The sequence below is a fragment of the Papio anubis genome, chromosome 9 (assembly GCF_008728515.1).
Source record: "Papio anubis isolate 15944 chromosome 9, Panubis1.0, whole genome shotgun sequence".
NCBI classification, from domain to species: domain Eukaryota; kingdom Metazoa; phylum Chordata; class Mammalia; order Primates; family Cercopithecidae; genus Papio; species Papio anubis.
This window is the reverse complement of record NC_044984.1, coordinates 100,431,295-100,456,452: the sequence shown is the minus strand read 5'-3', so window position 1 is coordinate 100,456,452 and position 25,158 is coordinate 100,431,295. Positions and strand designations below refer to the sequence as shown.

The 25,158-nt window shown below is 45.5% G+C and overlaps 1 protein-coding gene across 2 annotated transcripts in view; it reads left to right on the top strand.

The window, feature by feature from the left end:
• NUAK1 (NUAK family kinase 1) overlaps positions 1-25,158 on the top strand; it is a 77,254-nt gene that overhangs the window by 26,585 nt on the left and 25,511 nt on the right. Inside the window, exon 2 of one of the 2 annotated variants that reach the window (XM_003907082.5) lies at positions 7,085-7,205. The exons of the other annotated variant lie outside the window; for it this stretch is intronic. Within the exon in view, the coding sequence (XP_003907131.1) occupies positions 7,085-7,205 (121 nt within the window). The remainder of the gene's footprint in view (positions 1-7,084; positions 7,206-25,158) is intronic. 2 annotated transcript variants of the gene reach the window in all.

The window sequence follows — 25,158 nt, the reverse complement described above, 5'->3', positions numbered from 1 at the left end:
TGACTGCCCTCAAACCTCAGAGTGCAGCAGAATCACCTGGGAGGTTGTAAAGAATGCTGAGACCAGGTCTGCCCCCTACCCTGGACACCGCCACCTTCATTCACTAGCTCTGGGGTGGGCCCAGGAATCTGCATTTTAGCAAAGTTTCCCCTTTCCCCCTAACCAGGGGATCGGAGGCAGGTGATCTGCTCACCACCCTTGGACAGATAGTGCTCTGGAGTCTCTGACTGTCCTTTTCAGGCTGATTTGTGGCTCACTTTTGGCATGCCCACTCAGCACGAACTTTACGGTGGCCTTTTTGCTATTTCTTTGGTTCTTGCCTGGTCAGCCACGGTTTGTATCTTATGTTTACATACCTCGACAGGGAGTGTAAATCTGCCTACTATTTCTTAGTCATTAATTCCACTTCCCTTGTGGCATCACCGCTTGCAATAATGACATTCTTAGCTCAGTCTTTGAAGGGGAGAGGTGTGGGGGTGAGCCTTAGAGACCAAGGAATGACTGTCCCTGTAGATAAAATTGTCCCAGCCCTCTGAGGCCCTCCTGAGCTGGCCCAGGCCCAGTCAAGCACCAATCTGCTTTGTTGTTTATGTTCTGAAAATAGAATGCGTTTTTCATGGCAGGAGAGAAATCGATATCATCACAGGAATCCTCATGTCTTTAATGGAGAATTTTGAGAAATAGAGGTTTGAGAACCAAGTTACAGAGGCTTAAATTTTCAGAACCTCTGATAAGATTGAAGGGCTGATGGGGGCTAGTGAGGGGATGCCACTCTTTAAAGGAAAAGCTCCTAGCTACACATGCCGTGCTCCCTGACTTCAGTGCCTCGCCTCAGAGCCTGCTGATACAACTCTTGGCTTCCAATCCATTTCCTTCTGAAATACATTCATGTAGGACATGAACCAACAGGCCAAAGAGGAAGGGAAGAAGAGGCCCATGGGCCCCAGGCAGAGCTGGCTTGGTTCCCATGGGGCCCGTTGCATCATGGCAACTTGCTGGGGGGTTGTTCTGAGTTGGCCAGGCCCCTCCGTAAAGAGCTGGGGGTCATTTAATTAGGGGCTTTGTTTGCAAGATGGGTGACATCACCGTGGTGACTGTCGTTGGGCAGAGCCTTTCTGAGTGAAAGCCACTTGGCGATCCTGGGAGCTTTGGACCGGTGTGGCCTCGGTGGGGCCGTGCCTTGCCCCACACTCTGTCCATCTCCCAGGCAGGAGCAGGAGCCCTTTACCCTAGCTTCCAGCTGGGCTTGGCTGCCCGCTCCTGCTGCAGGTGGCCTTTGGGCTCCTAGGTAAGAAGAGATCCCCTGTGCTGCCTCTGACTTCGTGCCCTGCAGCTCCTGTGGAACGTGCCTGGGTATGAGATCACACCTTGTGAATGGCAGGGAAGTTGCCAGCTCGTGTTGCTGGGATTAGGATGCAAACTTGTTCTCACTAAGCGATGCTAATGCCATATTTATGACTGTGTTTCTTCCCTGCTGCTCAGCCCTCCAGTCCCTCCTTTTGGGACCTCACATATGACCCTGTAAAACTGCATCTGCTTGGAGGGGGGTCCATCTCACTAGGTTTAGGGACCCTTTCTGATCCTACAGGAGATTCTGTTCCCTGTGATGTTTTCTATTCATCCCGACTTTATTCATAGCCTTAAAAGTCAGCAGCCTCTGGGCTTAAATTCTAGCTCCACTTTTTTTTTTTTTTTTTTTTAAACAAACTATGTAACTTTGGGAAATATTTATCTTTCCTGGCTTCAATGTTCTCATCTGCAAAATGGGATTGTAGGTAGGCTTCAATGAGAAAGTCCACTGGCATGTGGTTAACACCTAAGGAATACTAGTTATTGTTATTATTAAGAATATTGCCATTGATTAAAAAATGTTGAGACATCAGGGTCAAAGACAAAGCACTAAGACCTGGCTTAGTGTGGTCCCTGGGGCTGGCATCACCTGGGACCTTGCTGGAAATGCAGAATCCCAGGCTGGATCCCCAGACCTATGGATTCAGAATCTGCACTTTTATAAGATGCACAGGTGACTCCTATTTGAGAGGCATTTCAAGAACACTCCTTGAAGGCCAGCTTATATCAATGAATGAGCATGCAGGGAGATGGTTGCAAAAGGAGGAGGGCAGGGATTCTCTTGGTTAGAGCCTCGACAACATACCACCTGCCTAGACTCTCTGCCACACCCCCAAGGCTGGTCCTACACTACACAGGTATCCTCTCAATAAGACACCAGGATACCCTGGGGCTGGCCAGATATTAATTTTAACCTGCTTTTGCCACTGTGCAAATGTGGGGAGGGGGAGGATATGTGTAGGGGTGGAGGGGAGCTGAGAGACCTATGATATGATTTGCTGTGGGTTCATTACCCCTTAAATATGGTTTATAATCACTGCCATTCAGTGAATACTGTGCGCTGGGGCCTTTACTTACCTAGTTTCCACTCTTCACAACAACCCCAAGAAACAGGATTTTCTAACCCCATTTTACAGGGGAGGAAACTGTGACCTGGGAAGTTTGGGCTTGCCTGAGGTTACCCAGCCGATGACAGTCTGAGCATGTACTCTTCCACTCTGCATCCCCCAGCCCTTCCTAGGTCACCAAGCTCTGAACACCCACAGCAGCGAATGTGGGAGAGGATGCCCAGCAGGCCGCAGAGCAGGTGGTTTTTGGTGATTATTCAAAAAAGGAAAAACCTCCAACCCTCAAGAGGAGGCTGTGCCTGTTGCATGTAATGGAATTATCTGGGCTGAGTTTGCTTCTGAAACAGGCAGGCACTACAGGGCAGGATTCACAGGTTCTCCACCAAACCTGCTGCTGCAGAAGGTTTAAACATTAAACCATAGGGTGGCCTTATTTAAAAGCAGACCGTTTTATAAGGCACACGGTGCTGTCTAGACTTGGGAACATTTATGAATGTGGCTGTACTGTGAGTCGGGCTCAAACACCTGAGTTCCCTCCTCCTTGCAGACTCTCTGACTTGTGCAGGAACAAATGGGATTTTTGGGGGTGAAGGGTGTGTGATTTCAGACGTTTGGTCATCTCTTCCTACTGGGCCCCTTCCTTACCTCTGTGTTTCTTTGTAGATGTGAGAATTGAGGAAAACTGGAGAGGAGTTTTCCTCTGCAATGCCGGGCATGTCTGTGCATTTCTTTGGTAGCCCTGGCCATGAGGGTAATTATGTAATTACTGGTGTGAGTTTTGCTTATTGCCCGTACCCTCCCCACCCCACCTCCCACCTTGAGGGCTGGAGCAGTCGCGCTGGCTCCCTCCTGTGTAGCCTGGTACATGGTAGGTTTTCAAAAAGAACAAGTGGATGAACAGCCAAATTTCATATAGGCTGAAGTGTGAATATCTTGAGGCTGACTTTTGATTTTAGGTAGAAACATATTTGTGCCCTGTTCAGCTGAATGGTCAAAGGAGGCAGTGTGGGAGCGGGTAGAGAAATGGTCCTGGGATTGCTTTTTGGGTTCAAGGTGTTCATCCTCCTGTCTGGTTTGGACTCAGGAGCCCTGCTGATAATGGTGTGTGACCAGCTGATCTGATCTTCCTGATTTCAGGTGAGGTTGCAATGTGAAGACCCAGGATGGAGATGCTCTTGTCCTTTATGTACTTTGGAAACATGTCCCTAAGACCTCCAGTGACTGTCCCTTGAGGAGCCAGGAGAAATTCAAGTTTGCTCTGAAAAAGAAAGGAAGAAAGGAAGTTTGTACTTATAGAACACTCACTCTGGGTTAAAAAAGACTGACACTTATTGAGCAGTGACCCCCTGGCCCAGGCGTATTCTTGAGCACCTGACATGTAATCCTCACCAGGACCTCTGAGGCAGGTACTATTATTTCTCTACTAGATGAATGAGAAAACTGGTACACAGAGAGGTTATGTAACCTGCCCAGGGTCACACAGCTAGAGAGTGGCTTTAGCCTGGACTTAAAGCCATGTTCCTAAGCATTATGCAATACTGTCTGTGCACTGGCTCAGTGTATCCTTCAACTTCCTCAAGCAGACACTCTTACAGGAGCTGCGTTTAGAGATTTTCTTTTTCTTTTTTTTTTCTTTACAACCCTCAAACAATATGACAACCATTCTTAGCTCCCTGAGTCCTACAAAAACAGGCTGAATATGCAGCTAATAAAGCAGTTGGTGTGAGATGCTCCAGAGAAGATAAAATGGGAAGGGTATAGAGAGAGGGAGGTGGCCATAAGGGTGGCCTTATCAGCTAGAGGGGTCAGGAAGGGTCTCCCTAAGAGGGTGGTGTGAAGCTGAGGCTTGAATGAGAAAGGTGCAAAGATCCCCGGTGTGTAAAGCATTCAGCATGGTGTCTGCTCCATCTATTAAGTGGCTAATGAATGCTGGCCATTATTATTAGTAGCAGTATTGTTTTTTTTGTTTTGTCATTAACTGGCTGTCAGGACCTTGGATGGGTCTGCCACCACTCTGGGAGTAGAGCTGAATGTCTTCCCTCCAGCCTTGGCAGGTGCACAGATGAAAGTGATTTCTAGCATTTGTCTCCTCCTGACTTCCTGTCACCCCTTTGAAATAGGGGAGCAGAATGCACCCTCTTTTACATTTTCAGTGGAAAACTCATTGTAGGAAAAGGGAACATTTTTTGTGGAGAGACAGCCACAATGCTTATTAACATTTATGGAACCCTTTTAGTTTCCTCAGTGCTGAGCACGGCTTGATGAGAATGTGGGCACTTTCCTTTTCACACCCAGCTGAAAGCATCCCCTGGCGATTGCACCGTGGGACCCTCCGCCTCGCTGGACTGTTAGGGGGGAATCAGCAAGTGGGCTTATTTTCTTGCCCTTTAGAATGTTGCTACCCTCCTCTGACCCTGCATGGTGAAGAATTTATGCCTATTGTAACTTGACAATAGAGCCTCCTTGAGGCCAAGTTCAGCTTGCTGCATAATCAAAGGGGTGGTTTCTACCCTTGACCATCTTTAGCTTATGGAGGAATGTAGGAGTTGTTCCAGCAGCCACCCACACCCTCCACAGCCTGTGTGTGTTCACTGTCTGCTTCCTCCCAGAACAAGGTCCCAGGATTACAGCCCTTCCTCAGATAAAATAAAGCCATCCAGTCATATCTTTACATTTGACGTAAGCGAAGGGAAGTTTTTCTTGCCATATACTGAATGGGGCTGTCGTGAGGACTTGGGGTAGCTCTGAGTCTGGCTCTCTGCTGAAAAGGGGCCTTTAAGCTGGGAGGCTCATTCATCTCCATGCAGCCTCCTTCTATCTAGCCATGGGTCCACCCACGGTCGAATGGAGGTGGAGCCTGCCCCTGGGTTTACAGCAGGGCCTCCTGTGTTTTATATTTGTTTATCTATTTCTCTATTGCCTGTGTAGATAGATGTTAAAGAAATTCTGAATCTTCTTCCCATTATGCTTGTCTTGGCAGTATTATTTAACTGGGGTGGTTCCCACATTTTTTGCCCCAGTTCTGCTACCACTTCTCTGGTCTGAGCTTGCATCAGTTAATAACATCAACCCTCCCCTCCCTTTAGCTTCCCTCCTTTCCTCCTTTCCTTCGTGTTTCCTTCCTTTTTTATCTACCTGCCTACCTGTCTACACTAAATGTTTTCTCGAGTCTACCATATGCCAAGCATGGTGTTAAGGACTGGAGGTTAAAAAAAAGCAGTGAATAAGATCCCTACCAGTGTAGAGTCAAGTAAAGACACAAATGCTGACTTAATCACAACTGGGGTAAGGAGACTGCAAAGGAGAAATCCAGGGAGCTGCTAGTCAGACATAACCTGTTTTTTGGGAGGTCAGCACATAGCGAAAACAGTCATAACAGCTACCCAGTTCTTGTTGAGTCATAGACGGACTGATGTATTTTAGAAATGTTTCCGTTTGTAGTGCTTGGTGGAGAGCTGGTGCAAGTCAGAAGTAGCACGTGCTCCCAAAAGTGAATATATCCCTGCTGAGGCTGGCTGGGGTTGACTGTGTGATAGGCAAGGTGTAGCCGTGGGTTGCTGATAACGAGGACTTTCTTTGCTCCAGATAACTCTATGCCCTTATAATCCAGAAGGATGGTTTAGCTGCCTTTCCCCTAGGAAAGTTTACCTGACCTCCACTGGTGAGAGTCGAGGTCACAAGAGGACCAGCCTGGAAGGGAACTGGGCAGGCTTTCTGATCCGGCAGCACATTGATTGGTGGGCGTCTTTGTTACCCGTGGATGCTCCTTCCTCAAGTAGTTTTTGGCCCGCTTAGAGCCAATCTGATTAAGTTACCAACCAGCTTGTTTATGAGCAAAGATGAATCCATTGGCAAACACGCTTTTCCTTATTAGGTTCCTGTTGTCATTCATTGCCTTTTTCTTGGTGTGTTTCTTTTGAGTAATTGCTCTGTGTGTTGGCCCTAGCAGGTCTCTGCAGTTTGGATTTGCAACTTTGGCACTGAGCTTTGGGAATTGACAGGGGTCGGGCAGGGAGATGAGCTGTCACTCGCTTTGTTTTACCCTGATTTGTCTCCAGAAGAGCCCTCTAGTCATACCATGTGCTATTGAAGGTGCCTTGAGCAAGAGGAAGGATGTAGGAAGGAATTCGCTTCTGAGCCCTTGCGTAAACACAGCATAGCCTGGAGTCTTAAAAACCAAGGCTTGAGGCAGAGCTGGCCTCGAGGTTGGCCAGGCAGTAATGATTCTTTATAGCCACCGCTGTGGCAGCTGCACAGTGGAGCTGAGTGGTAACCAGTTTCACCTAACCTTGTTTAATCATCAATACCCTGTAAACTGAACTTGCCTTTTTTCTTTTTTCAAAGCATCAGGGTTCCTCGAGTAAATGACTCTGGCCGTGTTAAGCAGCCTCTGCTGTATGAAAAAAACAAAAACGAAACAAAACAAGAACAAAACCAAAAACCACCATCACAAATCCCAGGCTGTTAAAACCTGATGTTTTCTGTTGCCGGGAGAAGAATGTTTTTGCTATATATGAAAGACATGACAGGGGGCTTTTCCAAGCTTTGTTTTGGTTATTGTCGGTTCTGCCAACAAGTAACATCTGTATTTATTTTCCAAACTCCCCCAATGGCTGATTTGCATCTGTTTAGTTCTCTGAATAACATTTCATTTCCTGACTTTATAGGTTGCTATAAAATCCATTCGTAAGGACAAAATTAAGGATGAACAAGACATGGTTCACATCAGACGAGAGATTGAGATCATGTCATCTCTCAACCATCCTCATATCATCAGTATTTATGAAGGTCAGTGATTTTTTTTTTTTCACCCCCGTATCAGTTACCATTTCTCATACCATGGGGCCTGCCAAGACTTTGAGATAATTGCCCTTCTGGGCAGAAGCCAAGTATTTTTCCTCATGATGCAAAAATAGTCCAGTGTTATCTCTTACTTGGTTACCTTGAACACAACCAGACACATGAGTGCAGCTCATTTTGGTCATAAAATATCTCTGGCAGATGCCTTATTCTGTCTTCTGAATTCCTTGGCAGTTGCTAAGCAACCCACCTTATTGAAAGGGAGTCTGTGAGACAGCCCTGGTTTCTGAAAAATGACAGTTTGCTGGGTGACCAAATAACAGTGGATACGTTGTAAATGTCATTCCCCAAAGTCAGTCGCTTTGCCGGTGGTATGGAGTTATTCAAAGTTAGGTTCTTTGAGTTAGAAATTAACCCTGAGCAGGTCCAGTAAGCACCAAGAAAGAGGGTTGGTGCAGCAGATACCTTAAAAATGGAGCCCAAATTGTGTTGGTGTTTGCCAAAGAGCAGGGTGGGGAAAAGCTTATACAAATGCTCAGGCTTCAATTCAACTCTTTGGTCCTTCATGAGAAGAAATGGAGAGAATAAACCGCCTACAGACTATCATTTATTTTTTAAGACCCTGTAAATAAATTACACAGCAGTATGTGTTTATTGTAGAAATGATTGAAATAGAAATGTTAAAATTAAAAAATAATTTTTGTCCTAACTCCCAATTTGGTAAATAGCTTTCTTTCCATAGCTCTGTTTTTATCTATTTCTCTATATCTATTTGTGGGTTTTGTCCAGTTAGATCATGCTATTTAAACTATTTTTTAGCTTGATTATTTTTTCATTTGTTGTCTCATGCATCTTTTCTGTATCAATAAATATTCCCCTGTAAAGACCTTTGAAAAGGTTTTATAGCATTCTGTTTATGGACATACCATAATTTATTGAATCTAATTTCTTTTGCCAAACACTTAAGTTGTTCCAAATTTCTGGTTATTGTAAACAGGTCTTCACAACTCTCCTTGTGCATCATTTTGACATTCATTTCTGATTATTTTCTTATGAAAATTTCCCAATTTTGGTTTTACTGAGTCAGAGTGTTTCCCTAGAATATTTAAAAATATATGACTGAGTCAGAAAAATGAACTTATTGCCAGGTGCGGTGGCTTATGCCTGTGATCCTGGCACTTTGGGAGGCTGAGGCAGGCAGATGATTTGAGGTCAGGAATTTGAGACCTGCCTGGCCAACATGGCAAAACCTGTCTCTACTAAAAATGCAAAAAGTAACCAGGCATGGTGGCGCGTACCTGTAGTCCCAGCTACTCAGGAGGCTGAGGCACGAGAATCACTTGAGCTAGGGAGATAGAGGTGGCAGTGAGCTGAGACTGTGCCACTGCACTCCAGCCTGGGTAACAGAGTGAGAGTCTGTTTAAAAAAAAAAAAAAAAAAAAAAAGGAAAAATGAACTTATTTTTAATTTCTGGTCTGATTGTAAAAAGTTATCAGGTAGGACTAAAAGGAAACCAACAGTGGTGCTCCCAAAGTTTTTCTGACAGTTTTCATTTTTCATCTGGTTCCCTGATCTTTTGTTGCCATTCTTTTTTTCTGCTGCTTCTATTTTTGCCTCTTATCTAGAAGTAAATGTTGGTAATATATTTCTTTTATCCTGGTCATTTGAAGGCTCATTTTTGGAGCCCTTGGTGATAGGATTTTTAAGGGAAATTTTAATCGATTCCATCTTTTATTTATGCCACAAACACCTCTTACAGTGCTTCCCTAGGCCAGTGGCATCAGTGTAACTTGAGATTATTAGAAATGCAGATTCTCAGGCTTCACCCAGGACCTGCTGAATCTGAAACTCTCTGGGTGGGGCTCAGCAATCTGTGTTTTAACAAGTTTGAGAACCACTAGTCTACTGAGTGTCTACTTCTTGTCAAGCACTCTGTTCAATGAGGTTAGAAATTTAAAAGCTGAATGTGATATGGACCACACACTCAAGAAGCAACATGGATCCCACACTCAGGAAGCAATACAGGTCGGACACAGTGGCTCACGCCTGTAATCCCAGCACTTTGAGAGGCCGAGGCAGGAGGATCACTTGAGGTCAGGAGTTTGAGACCAGCCTGGCCAACATGGTGAAACCCTATCTCTCCTAAAAATACAAAAATTACCTGAGTGTGGTGGCATGTGCCTGTAATCCCAGCTATTTGGAAGGCTGAGACAGGAGAATAGCTTGAACCCGGGAGGCAGAGGTTGCAGTGAGCTGAGATTGTGCCATTGCATTCCAGCCTGGGTGACCAAGTGAGACTCTGTCAAAAAAAAAAAAAAAAAAAAAAAGCAATACAAGACAGTGTGGAAAAAGTGCTATGTAGATGTAGTTTGTTCTCATGCTGCTATAAAGAACTGTCCAAGAGTGGGTAATTTATAAAGGAAAGAGATTTAATTGACTCAACAGTTCTGCAAGGCTGGGGAGGCCTCAGGAAACTTACAATCGTGGTGGAAGGGGAAGCAAACATGTCCTTCTTCACATGGACGGAGGAAGGATAAGTGCCAAGCAAAAGGGGGAAAAGCCCCTTATAGAATCATCAGATCTTGTGAGAACTTACTCACTATCACGAGAACAGCATGAGGGTAACTGCCCCCATGATTAAATTACCTCCCTCCGGGTCTCTCCCACAACACGTAGGGATTATGGAAACTGCAATTCAAGATGAGATTTGGGTGGGGAGACAGCCAAAGCATATCAGTAGACATGTAAGCAGTATATTTTGGTACCATGTTCTGGAAGCTTAGGGGCTGGAAGTTTTCATGGAGGTGTATGGCATTTGGGCTGGGCCTTGAAGGAATTTTTTGATGGGGGAAGAATTGGGGAAAATAGAATTCCAGGCTGATAAGATAAAATCTGAATATGCCTGGTGAATGAGGGGAAGTTTTAGAAGTTAGAAGTGAGTAGAGACACAGACAAAACGTGGAAGTGAGTTTCGTTAAGCTCCGTAGGCCATGGTGAAGGATTGACCTGTAGGGTGTGGACCCAGATGGTCCTGTGGCCTGTGAACACTATTGTGATTTGGGATTTCTTAGCCCAGAGTAGGAAGGCAAAGAGAGTGCGTTCCCAGCATGAAGGTTCCGGGTTCTTTATTTGAGAGGCAATGTGTGGTCGCTGGCATCCCACATGGAGAAACCCGACTTCTTTACCAGCACCATGCCCTCTATGGCCTTGGGAATCAGACAGGACTAATGGAGAACAGGAAACCATCCCTCTGCCAAAGAGAAGATCAGAGACAAACCTTAATGGAAGAATACTCAGTTACCAACGTGAAGATGGCCTCAGTAGAGCCCGGGCTGGAGGCTTTAAGGAGAAGAGAAGCCCCCAAAGCTCTTGCTTGTCACTTTAAAGATGCATAGCAGTGCGAATGGAAGTTCTTTAGGTTACTAGAAATAATTTCTATCAAGGCCTCAGGAGGGAACCGGGGCTTCAGTTGGTGAAACCCTTAGGACAGGTTTTAGGGAGTTAGGGAAGACTTGAGGTCTCACATCAGGAGGTCTTCAGTTTCAGTCCCCAGTCCTCCACTGTGATCTAGGCACAACACTTGGGGTAAGATGGTAGGCTTCTCAGTGCCTCAGTAATCACATCTATAAAATGGGGATGACCATTCTAGCTCTGTCATGGGGTTTTCAACAGGATTAAATGGCATGATACATGTATCCGGTAAGCTCAAAAAAAAAGATAATTATTATGAGAACACTGTAATCATCACAAATAGTTCATAACATGGGGTCCATTGACAAGGGTATTTCATGGATGAGCTGCAGAGCTCTGTGAATCCCTTGGAATAGTATGTAACTATGTTGTCCAACACAAAAGCCACTAGCCACAGGTGGATATTTAAATGGAAAATAATTAAAACAAAATAATTTAAAATTCATTTCCCCAGTCACACTAGCCATGTTTCATGTGCTCAGTAGCCACAGGAGGCTAGTGGTGACCCTATGGGACAGCATAGCTACAGAACATTTTCATCCTCATAGAAAGTTCTGCTGGACAGTGCTGCTCTATAATGTTTTATGTGTTGTGTGCATGAGTTCCTTTTTTCTGAGAGAGGGTATGTAGCTTTCATCAGACTCTCAAAGGCATTCCTGACCTCAAGTAGGTTAACGAGAACCCAGTGCCTCCAAGTGTTTTGTGACCTGCAGGGTATCATGCAAATAAAAGGTGTTGTTTTTATCCAGAAAACTCCCGGGGTCTTACATGTGTCCTTTTTCTTTCTTTTAATTTCTTAGAGCTCTCCAGTTTCTGTTCTGTTCCCTTTCCCTTCTCCCACGCAAGTTCTGTTTCTCCCACATCCAGCTCCCCTCCCTTCCCTGGGGGTTGGGAGCAGGAGATTGCCAAGGCTGTATTCCAGTTCCTGCACCTCTCACTGGGAACCACAGTCCCAGGATCCCATGCCTTTATCTGCTTTCTTGCCCAATAGGACCCAAAGATCCAGCTCTGAAAGTGAAGTTAGACATCCTGTCATCTGTAGAACTCTTCATAGTTTACAAACGTCTCCCACATCTGGTCTCATTTTATCCCCACAGCAAACCTGTGAGGTGGGCAGGCCAGGGATTCCCATTTTGCAGTTGTGGAAACTGAGGCTCTAGAAGGTTTAATGACTTGCTGGGTGTGTTAGTTTGTTAGGGCTGTTATAAGAAAATACCATAGACTGGTGACTTAAGCAACAGAAATGTATTTTCTCACAATTCTGGAGGCTGGAAGTCTGAGATCAAAGTTAATTCTTTCTGAGGGTGGTGAGGGAAGGATCTGTTCCAGGCCTCCTTCCTTGACTTATAGATGGCCGACTTCTAACTATGTCTTCATACCTCTTACCACCACATGTGTCTGTGTCCAAATTTCCTCTTCTCATGAGAACACCAGTCATATTGGATTTGGGCCTGTGCTAAGGACCTCATTTTAACTTATCTCCGTAAAGACTCTGTGTCCAAATAGGGTCACATTCTGAAGTATTCGGTGTACTCAATGCCTGAGTTTTTGCGGGGATGCAGTTCAGCTCTTCATGCTGGGTGTCACGGCTACGTGATGGGTCTCCTGGTCCCCTTTGTTTTCTTGCTCTGCCTTGTCTCATCCCTGTATTTCTGATCCTGTGTCTTCTTTTGCTGGCTCTGCAGGCCACCTCAGCCTGGCCTTTTCCATTCTGCCCCTGCCTGCCCCTGCTGCAACCTGGAGGTGTGGTAGGGGCAAGAAGGGTGGCAACAGTGGTGGTGGGACCCGAGTCTGTGAGCCCATCTGCTGGTCTTCCTGCTACTCACAGAATGAGAGGGGAACCTTCTCTCCGAAAGCCGATTGGTTGACAGGCCAATCAAGAGCCTTAGCTTGGTGCAGAAATGCATTAATTTGCTTAGAAAGAAATGGATGCTAAGGCACCAAAGTGGCTATTCGGATACCAGCCAAAGGAGTAGAAGCTGTAAAAGAACTTGCCAATGTCTTCTTTAGCAAAGATCTTTATGATTAAAATAAAGAGCCAAATGTGCACACACATAGTGACAGCAGCAACAACAACATCTACAAAACAACAATAGCAACATGACAACGCAATGATGTGCCTAACCCTGTATGTTTAGAAAGTGTGGGTTTTAATGAAAGGGAGCCATCATCTTAAGCTGTACTCACCGGTGATATTGAAATACCAGTTCTAGAGAAAACGTGACTTATTCATTAATAAAAATGCTAATAAAGTGCTTACTATGTGCCAGGCCCTATTCTAGGCACTAGGAATACAGGGGCCAACAAAACAAGCTCCTGTCCTTCTTGGAGCTGCCATTCAAGGAGAGGAGATGGAGAGTCAACAAAGTGAACAGACTAGGCGGTCCCTTTCGAACTGAGTCTTGAGCTGAAAGACTTTTGAGTAAGTGGTTATTGAGTGAAGACCTGAATGAAGCAGAGACTAAGCCCTTCAGAGTCCTGGGAATTCCATACAAAGGGAACAGCATGCGCAAATGCTCAGAGGAGAGAAGGCACTGGTATGGGTAGAAGGGACAAAGGATCTGGGAGGTTTGCAGGGGTGAGGAGGAGGGTAACAGGAGAAGGAGGTGGAGAAGGCTAGATCTGGACCACACTGGCCACAGGAAGGAGTGTGGATTCTTTATAAGGAATGATGGGAAACTGCTAGAAAGGAGGAAGTAGCGTTTTTTGATTTACATTTTAAAATAATACTAAGGCTGGGCGTGGTGGCTCACGCCGGTAATCCCAGCACTCTGGAGGCCATGTTGGTAGAGATGGGGTTTCATCATGTTGCCCAGGCTGGTCTCGAACTCTTGAGCTCAAGTGAGGTATTTTTGGTGGATCCTCTGGCCTCACTTGAGCTCAAGAGTTTGAGACCAGCCTGGGCAACATGGTAAAACCCCGTCTCTACCAAAAATACAAAAAATTAGCTGGATGTGGTGGCACATGCCTGTAGTCCCAGCTACTCAGGAGGTTAAGGTGGGAGAATCGCTTGAACCTGGGAGGCAGAGGTTTCAGTGAAGAGCCAAGTTTGTGCCACTGCATTCCAGCCTGGGTGACAGAGTGAGACCCTATCTCACAAAAACAAATAAAATAAAATAGTACTAGTAATAGCAAGGAGTTATTGAGTGTTTACCTTGGGCTAGGAGGTGTGCATGTACTATCTCGTTTAACCCTTGTATCTGGGAAATATGAAACGTTAAGATCCCTATTTTTTGGTAAGGAAAATTCAGCTTTAGGGGCAAAGTCCATTTTCTAAGGTTACCAACTAATAAGTGGTGGATCCGAGAGTTGAACCCAGGCAGCGACACTCAGAACTCGGTGCTCCCGATACTAACCAGGTCATTTGGTGGTCTGCAGAGACCGCTAATTGGAAGGAAGTATTATTCTAGACCCTGTGATATGGAGAATTCCCAGTCTTCATAGAGGTTGCAGTCTTACATATCTGACAGCATTAAATCCTAGCTTTGTAGGCATTTTAGAAAATACTTCTGCCAGCATCTGAGGAAGAAGGTTGGGGTTCAATTATGTTAAACTCATAGGTCAAGTGTTTTCTAAACTGCAGAACACCATGAAAATTTGATTTTTATATAATCACAATACCCACAGGCCCGTAAAATCTGTGACTTCACTGAAGCAACTCTGCTGCTCACCAAATCTCAAAAATAATTCCTTTCAAATGTATCTTTCTTGAACCAAACCCTGGAGTTAACTCTCCTATTGACCCGTGGGTGAAGGTGATTAACCCTCAAATTTGTCAACTCTGTGTAAATACAAACATAACTGCCTTCTAATGCTAAGTAAATAAAAGAGGATAGACCTACGCTTTTCAGTGTGTGATACCGAGGGGAGCCTAATCAAGAGAAAAGAAAGAAATCTCTGGCACCATCTCAAAGGGGGACCCCTGTTTCCAGTCAAAGGAATTCCATTCTCTCAGCAGGGAGGTAATTGACAATATGGAAAAAACAGCTGAAAAGGAAGTACCCACTGGAGCTTTCAACTGGGTTGCCTAGGATGGAAGAGATAAAAACAGCTTTTGCCTGAGGTTCTGATTTCAGGACCGAAGTTCAAACATCAAAGGCATGCTGTCTCACCCCCACTTCCCCTTTGAAAGCCTAGGAGACCCGATCTGCAAAACCACTGAGAACAAACATCTTTAGCATCCCATCTGGTAACAGTCCGGTATATAAAATTGAAAAGGTGGGTGGAGGGGTGGGGGAGATTCGGCCTGTGACTTCCCTTTGACACCCTTGGTTTTGGTTTCTGGAAATCTCTCCTCTTGGCCATGCAAGATTGCATCTCTTTATGGGTTCTTTGCATTGTGATACGCTGGAACTGGCCAACCCTTTCATCACTTCTCCTATTTTAGGTAAGGGTGATCCTGGGTTTCTGGGACAAAGTTGGAAGCCTCTTTGGCATTTGTTAACTGTGATCTCTCATCCGTTGAAAGTGTTTCTCCAACTTGAAAAGAAACGAAATAGACAAACGCGTCCTTTGATAAGCATTTGAATCTCATGCCCCCACCCTGTGAGCCTTAAGCATCCTGCCCATGAGAAGATAAGTTATAATAAGTCTGTATTCTCAAATATTCTCTGAATTCCCACCATGAAGACACTTTGGATGAGTGCACTATCAGTTAAAAGCTCCTCTCATCTTACTAGAGAAATTGCACTACAAAATGCTTTTGCAAGCTACCTGTGCTCCCTGAGGTTTGGATAGGTCTTTCTGAGGGGAGATATCACTCTTGGTGAAAATCACTGCTCTAAAAATCCAGAGAAGCAGAAGAGAAATCAAGAGACAGGGGCTGTGGAAAAGCCTGTATTCCTTATTGTACACGGCATTGCCCCCACCCCCCACTCTGACCTCCAGCTTGTGGCCAGGGGCAGTGGAGCTTGTGTAAGATGTTTCCGCAGACCCCAGCACAGGTCCTGGAATCAGAAAGTGTTGCTGCTCCATCCTGTGCCCCTGGAAAATCACCTCTTGAGAATGGCAGGACCCTGGTAAACTGTTTAATAATGCATTTAAGCAGCAGTTCTCAAAGGGCAGTCTCGGACCAGCTGGAGTCTGCCCCAGACCTGCTAAACTGGAAACCCTGAGGGTGGGTTCCAGCACCCAGAGTAATCATTAGCCCTCCAGGTGGCTCTGATGTACACCCAAATTTGACAACCCCACTGTGCTAGAAAAACCCCTCCATAGAAGGTTAGAAGCAAAACCTTCCAAATAATTGATTCTTGTTTCCTTAGAAACAAAAACAGGGCTGTATTTCTAGCATCAGTTATTTGGAAATACTTACAAGCAGTTTATGTTTCTCTTCTCAGACACAACTGTGCTACTCCAGGGTTCTCAGCCAGGAAGATTTGCAAGCAGGTCCTGATTTAGTTTGTTTTGAAGGCAGAGAGCGGCTGAATTGATCTAACAAGATCAATGATGCTTAACATTACCCACTGTTCTCATTCATTCCTTTGCTTATTTAGTCTTTGAATCATTCATGTGTTTTACAAAAATGTATTGAGCACTTTTGTTCCAGGTACTGTTCTATTAACACTTTTGTTTCGGGTACCATTCATTAAAGTAATGGTGAAAACCGCAATCACTTCTGCACCAACCTAATAGTAGGGCAAGAGTGTAAATTTGTCATCCACGTAGGCTGGGATTCAGATGAGCCAATTGCACTGCCAGTTACTGCTGTGTGACCTTGGGCTAGTGACTAAGCTTTCTGAGGCTGTTTCCCTGTCTATAAAATGGGACCAGTAGCTAGCTACTCTATAGATAATGTAGGATTAAATGAGCTAGTGAATAAAATTGCTAAGCACCGTGCCAGGGCCATGCTCAAGAAATGGAATTGATTATTCCTGATGTCATATCTAGGGATCAGTGAGATGTCCTTTCTGGCTGGGGTAGAAACTTCTGTTGGGAGGTTGGAGAAGAGAAGATTGAGGCCAGCTTGCCTGTCAGTGATTCTGAACGATGGAGGCATATTAAAATCTCATGAGGAGTTTGTAAAAAATGCTGATGCCTGGGTCTCACCCGCAAATATTCCAGTGTAATGGACCAGGCTGAGAAATACAGGCTTACTCCTGCAACAAAGAGAAAATGAGCCCTGCTCTGGAAACCTGTCTTGGTCTGATCACTTATCATCAGTGAATTCCAGGGAAGAACGTGTGTCTGGCGGCAGTCACCAGTGAGCAGTGAGTGATACGTTCAGGCTTGGGTGTACTTAGCTGTTGGGTTGCTGCCCTCATCAGAGACTCAGAGCCCCATGAAACGGTTTGTTGAACTTGGCAAAGTAGTGTATTATGCTTGTGTTTACTCTTTTGAACCCATGGCAAATCATTGAGCATTTTAACACACTCCCTCTGCTGCCAGATTCACAAGTTCCACATGAAGTCCCTGCAGACTGGATCCGAACTGAGGACTCGCCCCTGTTCGTAACACAGCACCGGAGAGTTCTCTTCACGTGTAATCATGTGAACGAGCGCTTCAGCTGTGAGCCTGTCCAGCCACGTTTCTAATGAGTTTCCTATTAAGTTAGCTATTTGACCTTCAAGTTATTATTTTCATTGTTTTCTTTTGATTACACCCAAGTCATTTTTCTAGAGGCTGGAGATCAGAAACAAAACAGCTACAAACTAACGCTACTCCCAGGCTGTCCTGCCTCACCCTCCTGGGTTTCCTGGAATTCAGTATTTTCCAGTGCCTTAAATAATGCCACTTATACTTGACACTAATGTTTAAAGAAAAAAAAAAAAAAAAACTCTATTGCCCTTTACTATGGAGTCTTTCGGAATGAACTGGGATAGCTTTCTTAATTTGCACAGACAGTCACCAGCATGCATTTGGGAAGGCTCACAGAGCACAGAAGAGGGGCCTCCACAATGGCCATGTACAACAGCGGGGATTTGGATATTGAAAGGGGGGTCAGATTAGATGAACTGTAACTTTTAACCTACAGAGTCTGGGATTTTTTTTGATTTGGGGAATTTGTGCTCCCCGCCATGACTTCTGACAGCAGGTGCCTCTGGTAGGTATGGCTCAGAGATTGACACCCATGCTTGGAATGGCCCTAGGGACCAAAGAATGGAAGAGAGCTAGGTTTGCCTTCACCTCAGCTTTTACTGGGGGGCACTCGAATCCTCCGATGTCTTTAAGTGTTCATTCACTATTTCTGCCATTCCTCCACCTCCAGCCCATCACACACATACCTCAAGGGCACGAATGCAGCCTTGGGTGTGGACTCTGCCACTGCATACCCATAATTCTGGATTTGATGTCTTCCTTAGTTCCCCTTTGCTGCTGAGTCGGAACAGCTAACACTTCTGCTTACACTTGCTGCCGTGTGGTGTGATAATACTTACTATGAGGCGTAAGGTAGAGGCTTCGTTTTAGCAGAGGAAGAGCCTGCGGTACAGAAAGGCTAAGTAACTTGCCAAGGTCACCCAACTGGGAAGTGGCTGGAGCCAGAGGTGTGATGACCACGGGCCTGGCCTTTCCACCTTGGTGAGGTGGTGAGGGTGAGATGAACCCCTGTATCAGAGCCCTCTGCCAGGGTTTCCAGGGGTGGAAGACTAAGGCTCTCTTCACAAAGGTATTTCTATCCCCATCACTGCCAGAACTGGGGAGCATGCTTTTTCAGAAGTTCACGGCATCAAGTACAAGAACCCTTGCTTCTTTCTGGGGGTAGTTGTGAGAGGTTCTGATCAATTGCCGGGGCTTTCTACATTCAGGATTGTGTGAGTGAGTTGTGTTTTTTTTTGAGAGAGAGAGAGAGAGAGAGAGAGAGTGGTGTGTGTGTGTTGTGTATGACACAAAGGCTGAGACAGAGCAATAGAGGGAATGATCAGGGAGGCTGTGGAGTGCGTGTGTGATATTGAGTGTGTATCATGAGCCTGTGGTGATGGCTGATAGAGCCCATTTCCACCTTAGGGTCTTTCTTGGTTTCTAGAAATGCTCCCCAGGGATGGTTGTGGAAGAAGGGTGGAGTCCAGTGGCTTGTCCAGCATGGTGTTGTCAAGTCCCCTCTCCCACACAACTTCTCTCTCTATCCTGACCACGTCCCCTGCCTTCCTAGGATTGGATATTGGGCCCCATTGGCACTATTAATCATAGCAGGCATGGATGGGTCTTGGCAAGGCTTCTGCATCCCCTCTTCTGCAGGTGGCTTCTACACTTTCTTACCATTTCTTCTGCCTTCCGTGGAGTCCACGTCTGGCCGTGGGTGGCCTCGTTGGCTGTGGTTCTCTTCGGGCATGCCAGCCAACATCTAGAAAGAGTTTTGGTTCAAGAAAAGACAGTGAGTTAACAAAAAAGCCTTTTGTTATGCAAACCAGGAACTGCACTGAATCAACTCAGACCAATTTATTGACAGGGAGATGCCAGTTTACATTTCTCATCCTCACTGCTCTGGGCTTTCAGATTCAAGAGATCAGAGGACCATTTAGTGAAGCCGTGAGCCCATGAGGTGTTTGAAATTGACTTCTAGGGTGGAAAGTTTTGAAGAACGAATCTTGTATTGACTAAATGACTCAGTTGGTTTGCAGACAGTCCTTTCAAAGAAAAGATCACTTCATTTTTGAAGTGAAAAATAAGCTACTTTCTGTGAGGATTGTCCTGACCTTTAATAAAAGAGCACCCATGAGGACTGGAAAGGTACTTTGGTCTGAGATTTTGGGAAAATGACAAAAACGCTGCTGCCTAGGGAGGCAGTGCCGTGGAAGAAATGGCAGCACCCTGGATGCCACCTAGGAGACGGAGCTGATAGAAGGCAAAGGTGTGAAGAGAATTCTCATGGGGCCACTCCTAGGCCCTAGGCCTTTTTTATTAAAATCAACAGATGGGCTGGGTGCAGAGGCTCACACCTGTAATCCCAGCATTTTGGGAGGCCGAGGTGGGCCGATGGCTTGAGTTCAGGTGTTTGAGAGCAGCCTGGGCTACATGGCAAAACCATGTCTCCAGCAAAAATAAAATAAAATAAAATAATTAATTAATTAATTAATTAATTAATTAAAAAATTACAAAGATTAGCCAGGAGTGGTGGTGTGTGCCTGTGGTCCTAGCTACTTGGGAGACTGAGACAGGAGGATCACTTAAGCCTGGGAGGCGGAGGTTGCAGTCAGCCGAGATCTTGCCACTGCACTCCCACCTGTGTGACAAAGCAAGACCCTGTCTCAACAGACGAACAGGAAAACCAGCCAACCAACTAACCAAAAAACTCAACAAAGGACTCTTCCTCCCTGGAGGTTACAGAAAGAAATTCTCCCTTTTTAAAAGCCCACCCTTCCTGGCACATCCTGTAAATTGGTCCTCATCCTCTCTGCTTTCCAGGCCTCTTTCTTCCAAAACGGCCCAGTGTATTCTGCTGCCACATGGGCAGTGGATGCTTAAAATCCCAGGATCTCCTCACTCATCAGCGTTTCCCTCAGACCAGAGCACTGTTTTTATTGACTTGAGCACATTTTCTCAAGTTCTACACGTTGTGTTATTAACCTCGAGAGCTGCAGGAGGCAATCTCTGGGAGCTGGGTCATTAGCCTGGTTGTGAAAGCCAAATGATCAGAGGACAGAACGGGACTGTCAAACCGAACATCTGATGAAATTCAGGATTAATGTGGAGAAGTAGCTGTTGCTATAGCAACCAATCCCTACTCTCCTTTGAAATGGAAAATAAACAGCAAACAAGAAAAATAATTTAAGTTGGTGTTTGGGAAGAAGGAAGGCCTGCTTGTGGAACAGTTGAAGAAAAAGGAGAGTTTGGGTATTTTAGGATATGTTGAAACAATGGTGAAACTATCTCAAAAGCAAAACCCGAGTCATTTTTGGGTGGTTCAGTTCCATGCCTGCTTTTTCTAGAAATCTTTTCAGGTTCCTTCTGGGTGACCTCACTGATCTTTCTGATTGTCCAGGTACTTAAAGTCTGTACTGTACAGGTTAGCTCTTGAATTATTTTTTAAGTACTGGTCGTTTCCAACTTGAAAGCAACTCCTTAGGGGTAATGACTGTGCCTTCTCCTCTTTTATATTCCCTTTGACACGTAGCAAAATACTCAGATGGATGCCTCAAATAGGCTGATAATAAAGCTGTTTCAGAAAAATCGGTGAGATTGGCTCCATTTAATGAAGGAGAACCTTTATTGGATGTAATGCAAAAAGCAGAACTGGATGATGGAGGAAGGGGGTGGAGAGTCGTGGCAGGAACATTTGCTTTTGAGTTGCACAAATTTGCCATCCAATCTTACTGAGTATCTACCCAACAAAAATGCATACAGATATGCATCAAAAGACATGCACAAGGATATCCATAGCAATACTATTCATAACAAGGCTCAACTGGAGACAGCCCAAATGTCTATCAACAGTAGAATGGATAAATAAACCACACGATACATTCACATAATGGAGTACTCTAGAGCAATGAGAATGAACAATCTTTGACGACATTGAGCAACATAGATTATTCTCACAAACATATTGAATTAATGACAAAGGAAATATACTACATGATTCCTTTTTTTTTTTTTTTTTTTTTTGAGACAGAGTCTCACTGTGTCACCAGGCAGGCTCACTGCAACCTCCTCCTCCTGGGTTGAAGCGATTCTTGTCCCTCAACCTCCCGAGTAGCTGGGATTACAGGTGCCTGCCACCACGCCCAGCTAATTTTTTGTGTATTTAGTAGAGATGGGGTTTCACTATGTTGGCTAGGCTGGTCTCGGTCTCCTGACCTCGTGATCCACCCGCCTCAGCATCCCAAAGTGCTGGGATCACAGCCTTGAGCCACCGCTCCTGGCTATGATTCCATTTTTTAGAACTTCAAAACTCATCTATGATTTTGGTTCATGTTCCTTATATTCATGGTATTGGTGTATCTGTATCTTTGGGGAGATGATTAATGACAGAAAGAGGACATGGCAGGAGTGCTTGCAGGGGGCTGGCAATATTGTTTCTTGATGTGAGTGCTGGTGCCCTATTTATTTATTTTATTTTATTTTTTGTTTTAGAGATGAGGTCTCACTATGTTGACCAGGTTGATCTCAAGCTCCCAGCCTCAAGCAATCCTCCCATCTCGGCCTCCCAAAGTGCTGAGATTACAGGTGTGAGCCACCATGCCTGGCTTGGTTCCCTATTTATAAAGTAGGGATAATATGGATCCCTATCTCATAAGATTGTTGTGAGGAATAAATGTTTTAATCCATGACATGTAGTAACTGTTCAATAAATGTTAACTATTCTTATTACAAGCGTTCTAGGGTAGGAGAGATCCCTGTCTGGGAAGTCTCCTGGAAAAAATTGAGCCCTGAACAATTTCGTAGGTCCAGGATCCTGGATGCTGTCCTGTGCCTTGCTCCTGTCTCTTGGATTGTTCTCGGCGATGTTTGGTTGCCTGTGTGGCTCACCTGCAGCTCCCTCTGGGCCTTCAAGTTCTTGTGCTTTATTCATCGCCCTCTTCTTTCTCTCCTCCTAGTCCCTGGCCCTGCCAGTTGCTGGTGCTTCTGTTTCTGCTCTGTTCCCTTCCTCTTGCTGACCCTTCTACCTGGCCTGCCTTTCCTTCCCCTCCAAACTGGGAACAGTCTTCTTTCGGTATCCCCAGTGCCATCTGCATAGTAGGTGCTTTCTGCTGTGCTAAATCCAGGCTCTGCACCACCTGGCCATGGCCCCAGTGCTGTGGGCTGACTCAGGCTGAGCTAAGTTTCTATTCAGGGATTTAATTTTCCTGGTAGGCCTGGCATGTCAAGGGCCATAGTTTTCCTTACCATTCTGGAGCCACCAGGCTTCTGGGTAAAACTGTCTGGCCAAGAGACACAGGCTTTCATTTTTCAGAAAGGAAACCCTTCCCAACTGGTGGAAAATAAGCTTTTGCTTAGTGACTAATAACATAAACACAGACAAGATTTCTGGGCTTATAAATAACCAGTTGTAAAAGTGCCCAAGGGAAGCAGCCGTTTTTTGCTAGAAGAATGGCCAAGAGTATCCCTGTCACCTTGTAGATAGTGACCTTAAGCATGGGCAAAGGAGCGTTGGGCCAAGGGTGCGGAAGCTGCTCATTCTTCAGTATTAATTCCCAAGGCCTTGCTCTTATGCATTATAAATCCTAGACTATTCTGGAAAAATAACACCCGCTCTCTAAGGTCCTTTCCTGCTCGAAAATGCTGTGATTCTGCGGCAGCCACAACATGTTTTAAAGAGCGATGCCAGCAGGGAGAGGAAAGTGTTAGGGTTTTGTTTTGCTAGAGCTGCCTAAGTGGCTGATGAAGTAATTGTGAGAACAGCTTCCATTTGTTGAGCACTGGCCGAGGCACCGTGCTGAGGGCGAGAGACCTGTGAGGAAATTACTAGTCTCATTGGACTGATGAGGAGGCCGAGGGACAGAGGGGTTGAGATAGATGAGTAGTAATGGAGTGGCTGAGAGCTTGGGGGCAGCAGTCAGACTGCTGGGCGCAGTGCTGGCTGTGCCTCGTACTCCTTGTAGTTAACGGGAATTATTATTCACCTTGTCCCCGGGTGTTCTCATCTGTAAAACGGGGATCCTCATAGTACCAAATCCTTATGATGTAATTCATGCAGAATGCTTGTTAGCGTGGTGCCTGCACGTGGTGCTTGCCTACAGCAAATTTTGCTGTTACTAAGAAAGACTTCAAGAAGCTTCATCTGTAACACCCCCAGCCTGCTTGATGAAACACTGAGGCTTGAAGTCTAGGAATCTTGTTTGCTCTCAGTTAATTTAAAGTGGCAGACATGGGCTGCTCCCTATGAGGAACTGGGGGATGGTGTCCCAGAGCCAGGCCTGGCCGCCTGGACAGTTCTCTGACCACCTTGCTCACTGGCCCTGCCTAAGAGCAAGGGGCCAGTTTTGTCCCTCGGATATCATCTCATTCATCCAGTGCTTTCCGAACTGGCTCCATATTAGTTCTTCTGGATGCCAATTGGAGGACTGAAATGGCCCAATCAACTGAGTTAAGGAAACCAGGTTCTCCAAGGACAATCAAGTATTGACGTTTGGCTTGTGTTTGACCGTGGAATTCTTTTCTTCTTCAAGACAGCTTGCAGAATGAGTACCCCATGGAATATGCATTTGGAACTATTTCTTGACCCCTCCAAATGCAGTCAGCAGGGAGGCAAGTGTGAAAGGCTGGCAACCAGTAAGGATGGGGGTAAGGGGTGTCCTTGGAGGTGAGACAGGTAGACAGATCTGTGATATATTTTATTTTATTTTTGAGATGAAATCTCACTCAGTTGTCTAGGCTGGAGTGCAGTGGTGTGATCTCGGCTCACTGCAACCTCCACCTCCAGGGTTCAAACTATTCTCCTGCCTCAGCCTCCCCAGTAACTGGGATTACAGGCACCTGCCACCACGCCTGGCTAATTTTTTATATTTTTTGTAGAGATGGGGTTTCACCATGTTGGCCAGTCTGGTAACTTCTGGCCTCAAGTGATCCACCTGCTTCAGCCTCCCAAAGTGCTGGGATTACAGGCATGAGCCACCGTGCCCGGCTGGACTCGGGATATATTGTAGAGACAGGATCAGTAGGACTTATTGATGGAAGCTGCTTAGTAAAATATCTGGTGTATTGGACTGTATTGTGCCGAATTGTGTTTACGTCTCCTTGATACCAAATCAGTCAGTTGGAGAGGGAAGAATCCAGCCGTTGAAACAGCCCTTCTGCCTGTGTGAGGCGAGTGGTCCACACCTCCCGATAGTCACTGAAGGGCCAGAGGCTTTGGCTCCCTTAAAGATGCACCAGACTCTTTGGGGTATGAGGTTTCTTGTTTGTTTGTCTGTCAAAGTACTTTCCTTCTTCCTACATCCCTTCTTTTTAAAATTAGAAAACCCGCTGCCCTCTCCAGGGCCTATCACTCTTTCGTTTTTGGGGCCTGAGCCATGCATCCCGAGGCAGTCGGGATGTTTCCAGTTTCCAGAGTTTATTGTTAATGAAAAGTGCACAACAGGCTGAAATCCCTGGCAGGAGCCAAAGCTGCAGGGTACACCGAGGCCAGCAGACGCTGGAGCAGCCAATTTTATCTGGATGTTCTCTCCTCCTCCTCCCTACCCTCCTCCTTCCCCTTCATTTTATCAGGGAGGTTTGGCTGGACTTGAAGGAGCCAAAAAGGAACTGGAGGGGTCAGAGCTTCTAGCAGCCAGCAACAAGGTATGGGAGGACAGGGAACCCAGGCCTAGGATAGGTTCCAGGTTAACTCAGTTCTTCATTGAATATGTGTCTGCCTTGGTGCTAGGCTCTGGGGATGAATTAGTATTGATAGCAACAATACTAGCTAACATTATTGAGTGCTGTAAGGGGAAGGCCTTGTAAACATTGAACATACCTGATATCAGGAAGTCCTCCCAGCAGTTCTAAATACTTGCTAATATTATTCATGTTTTATAGTTGACTAAGCTGAGGCCCAGAGAGGGCAAGCAACATCCCTAGAATCACACAGCTCTAGGAGTATCTCATTTCAACACTA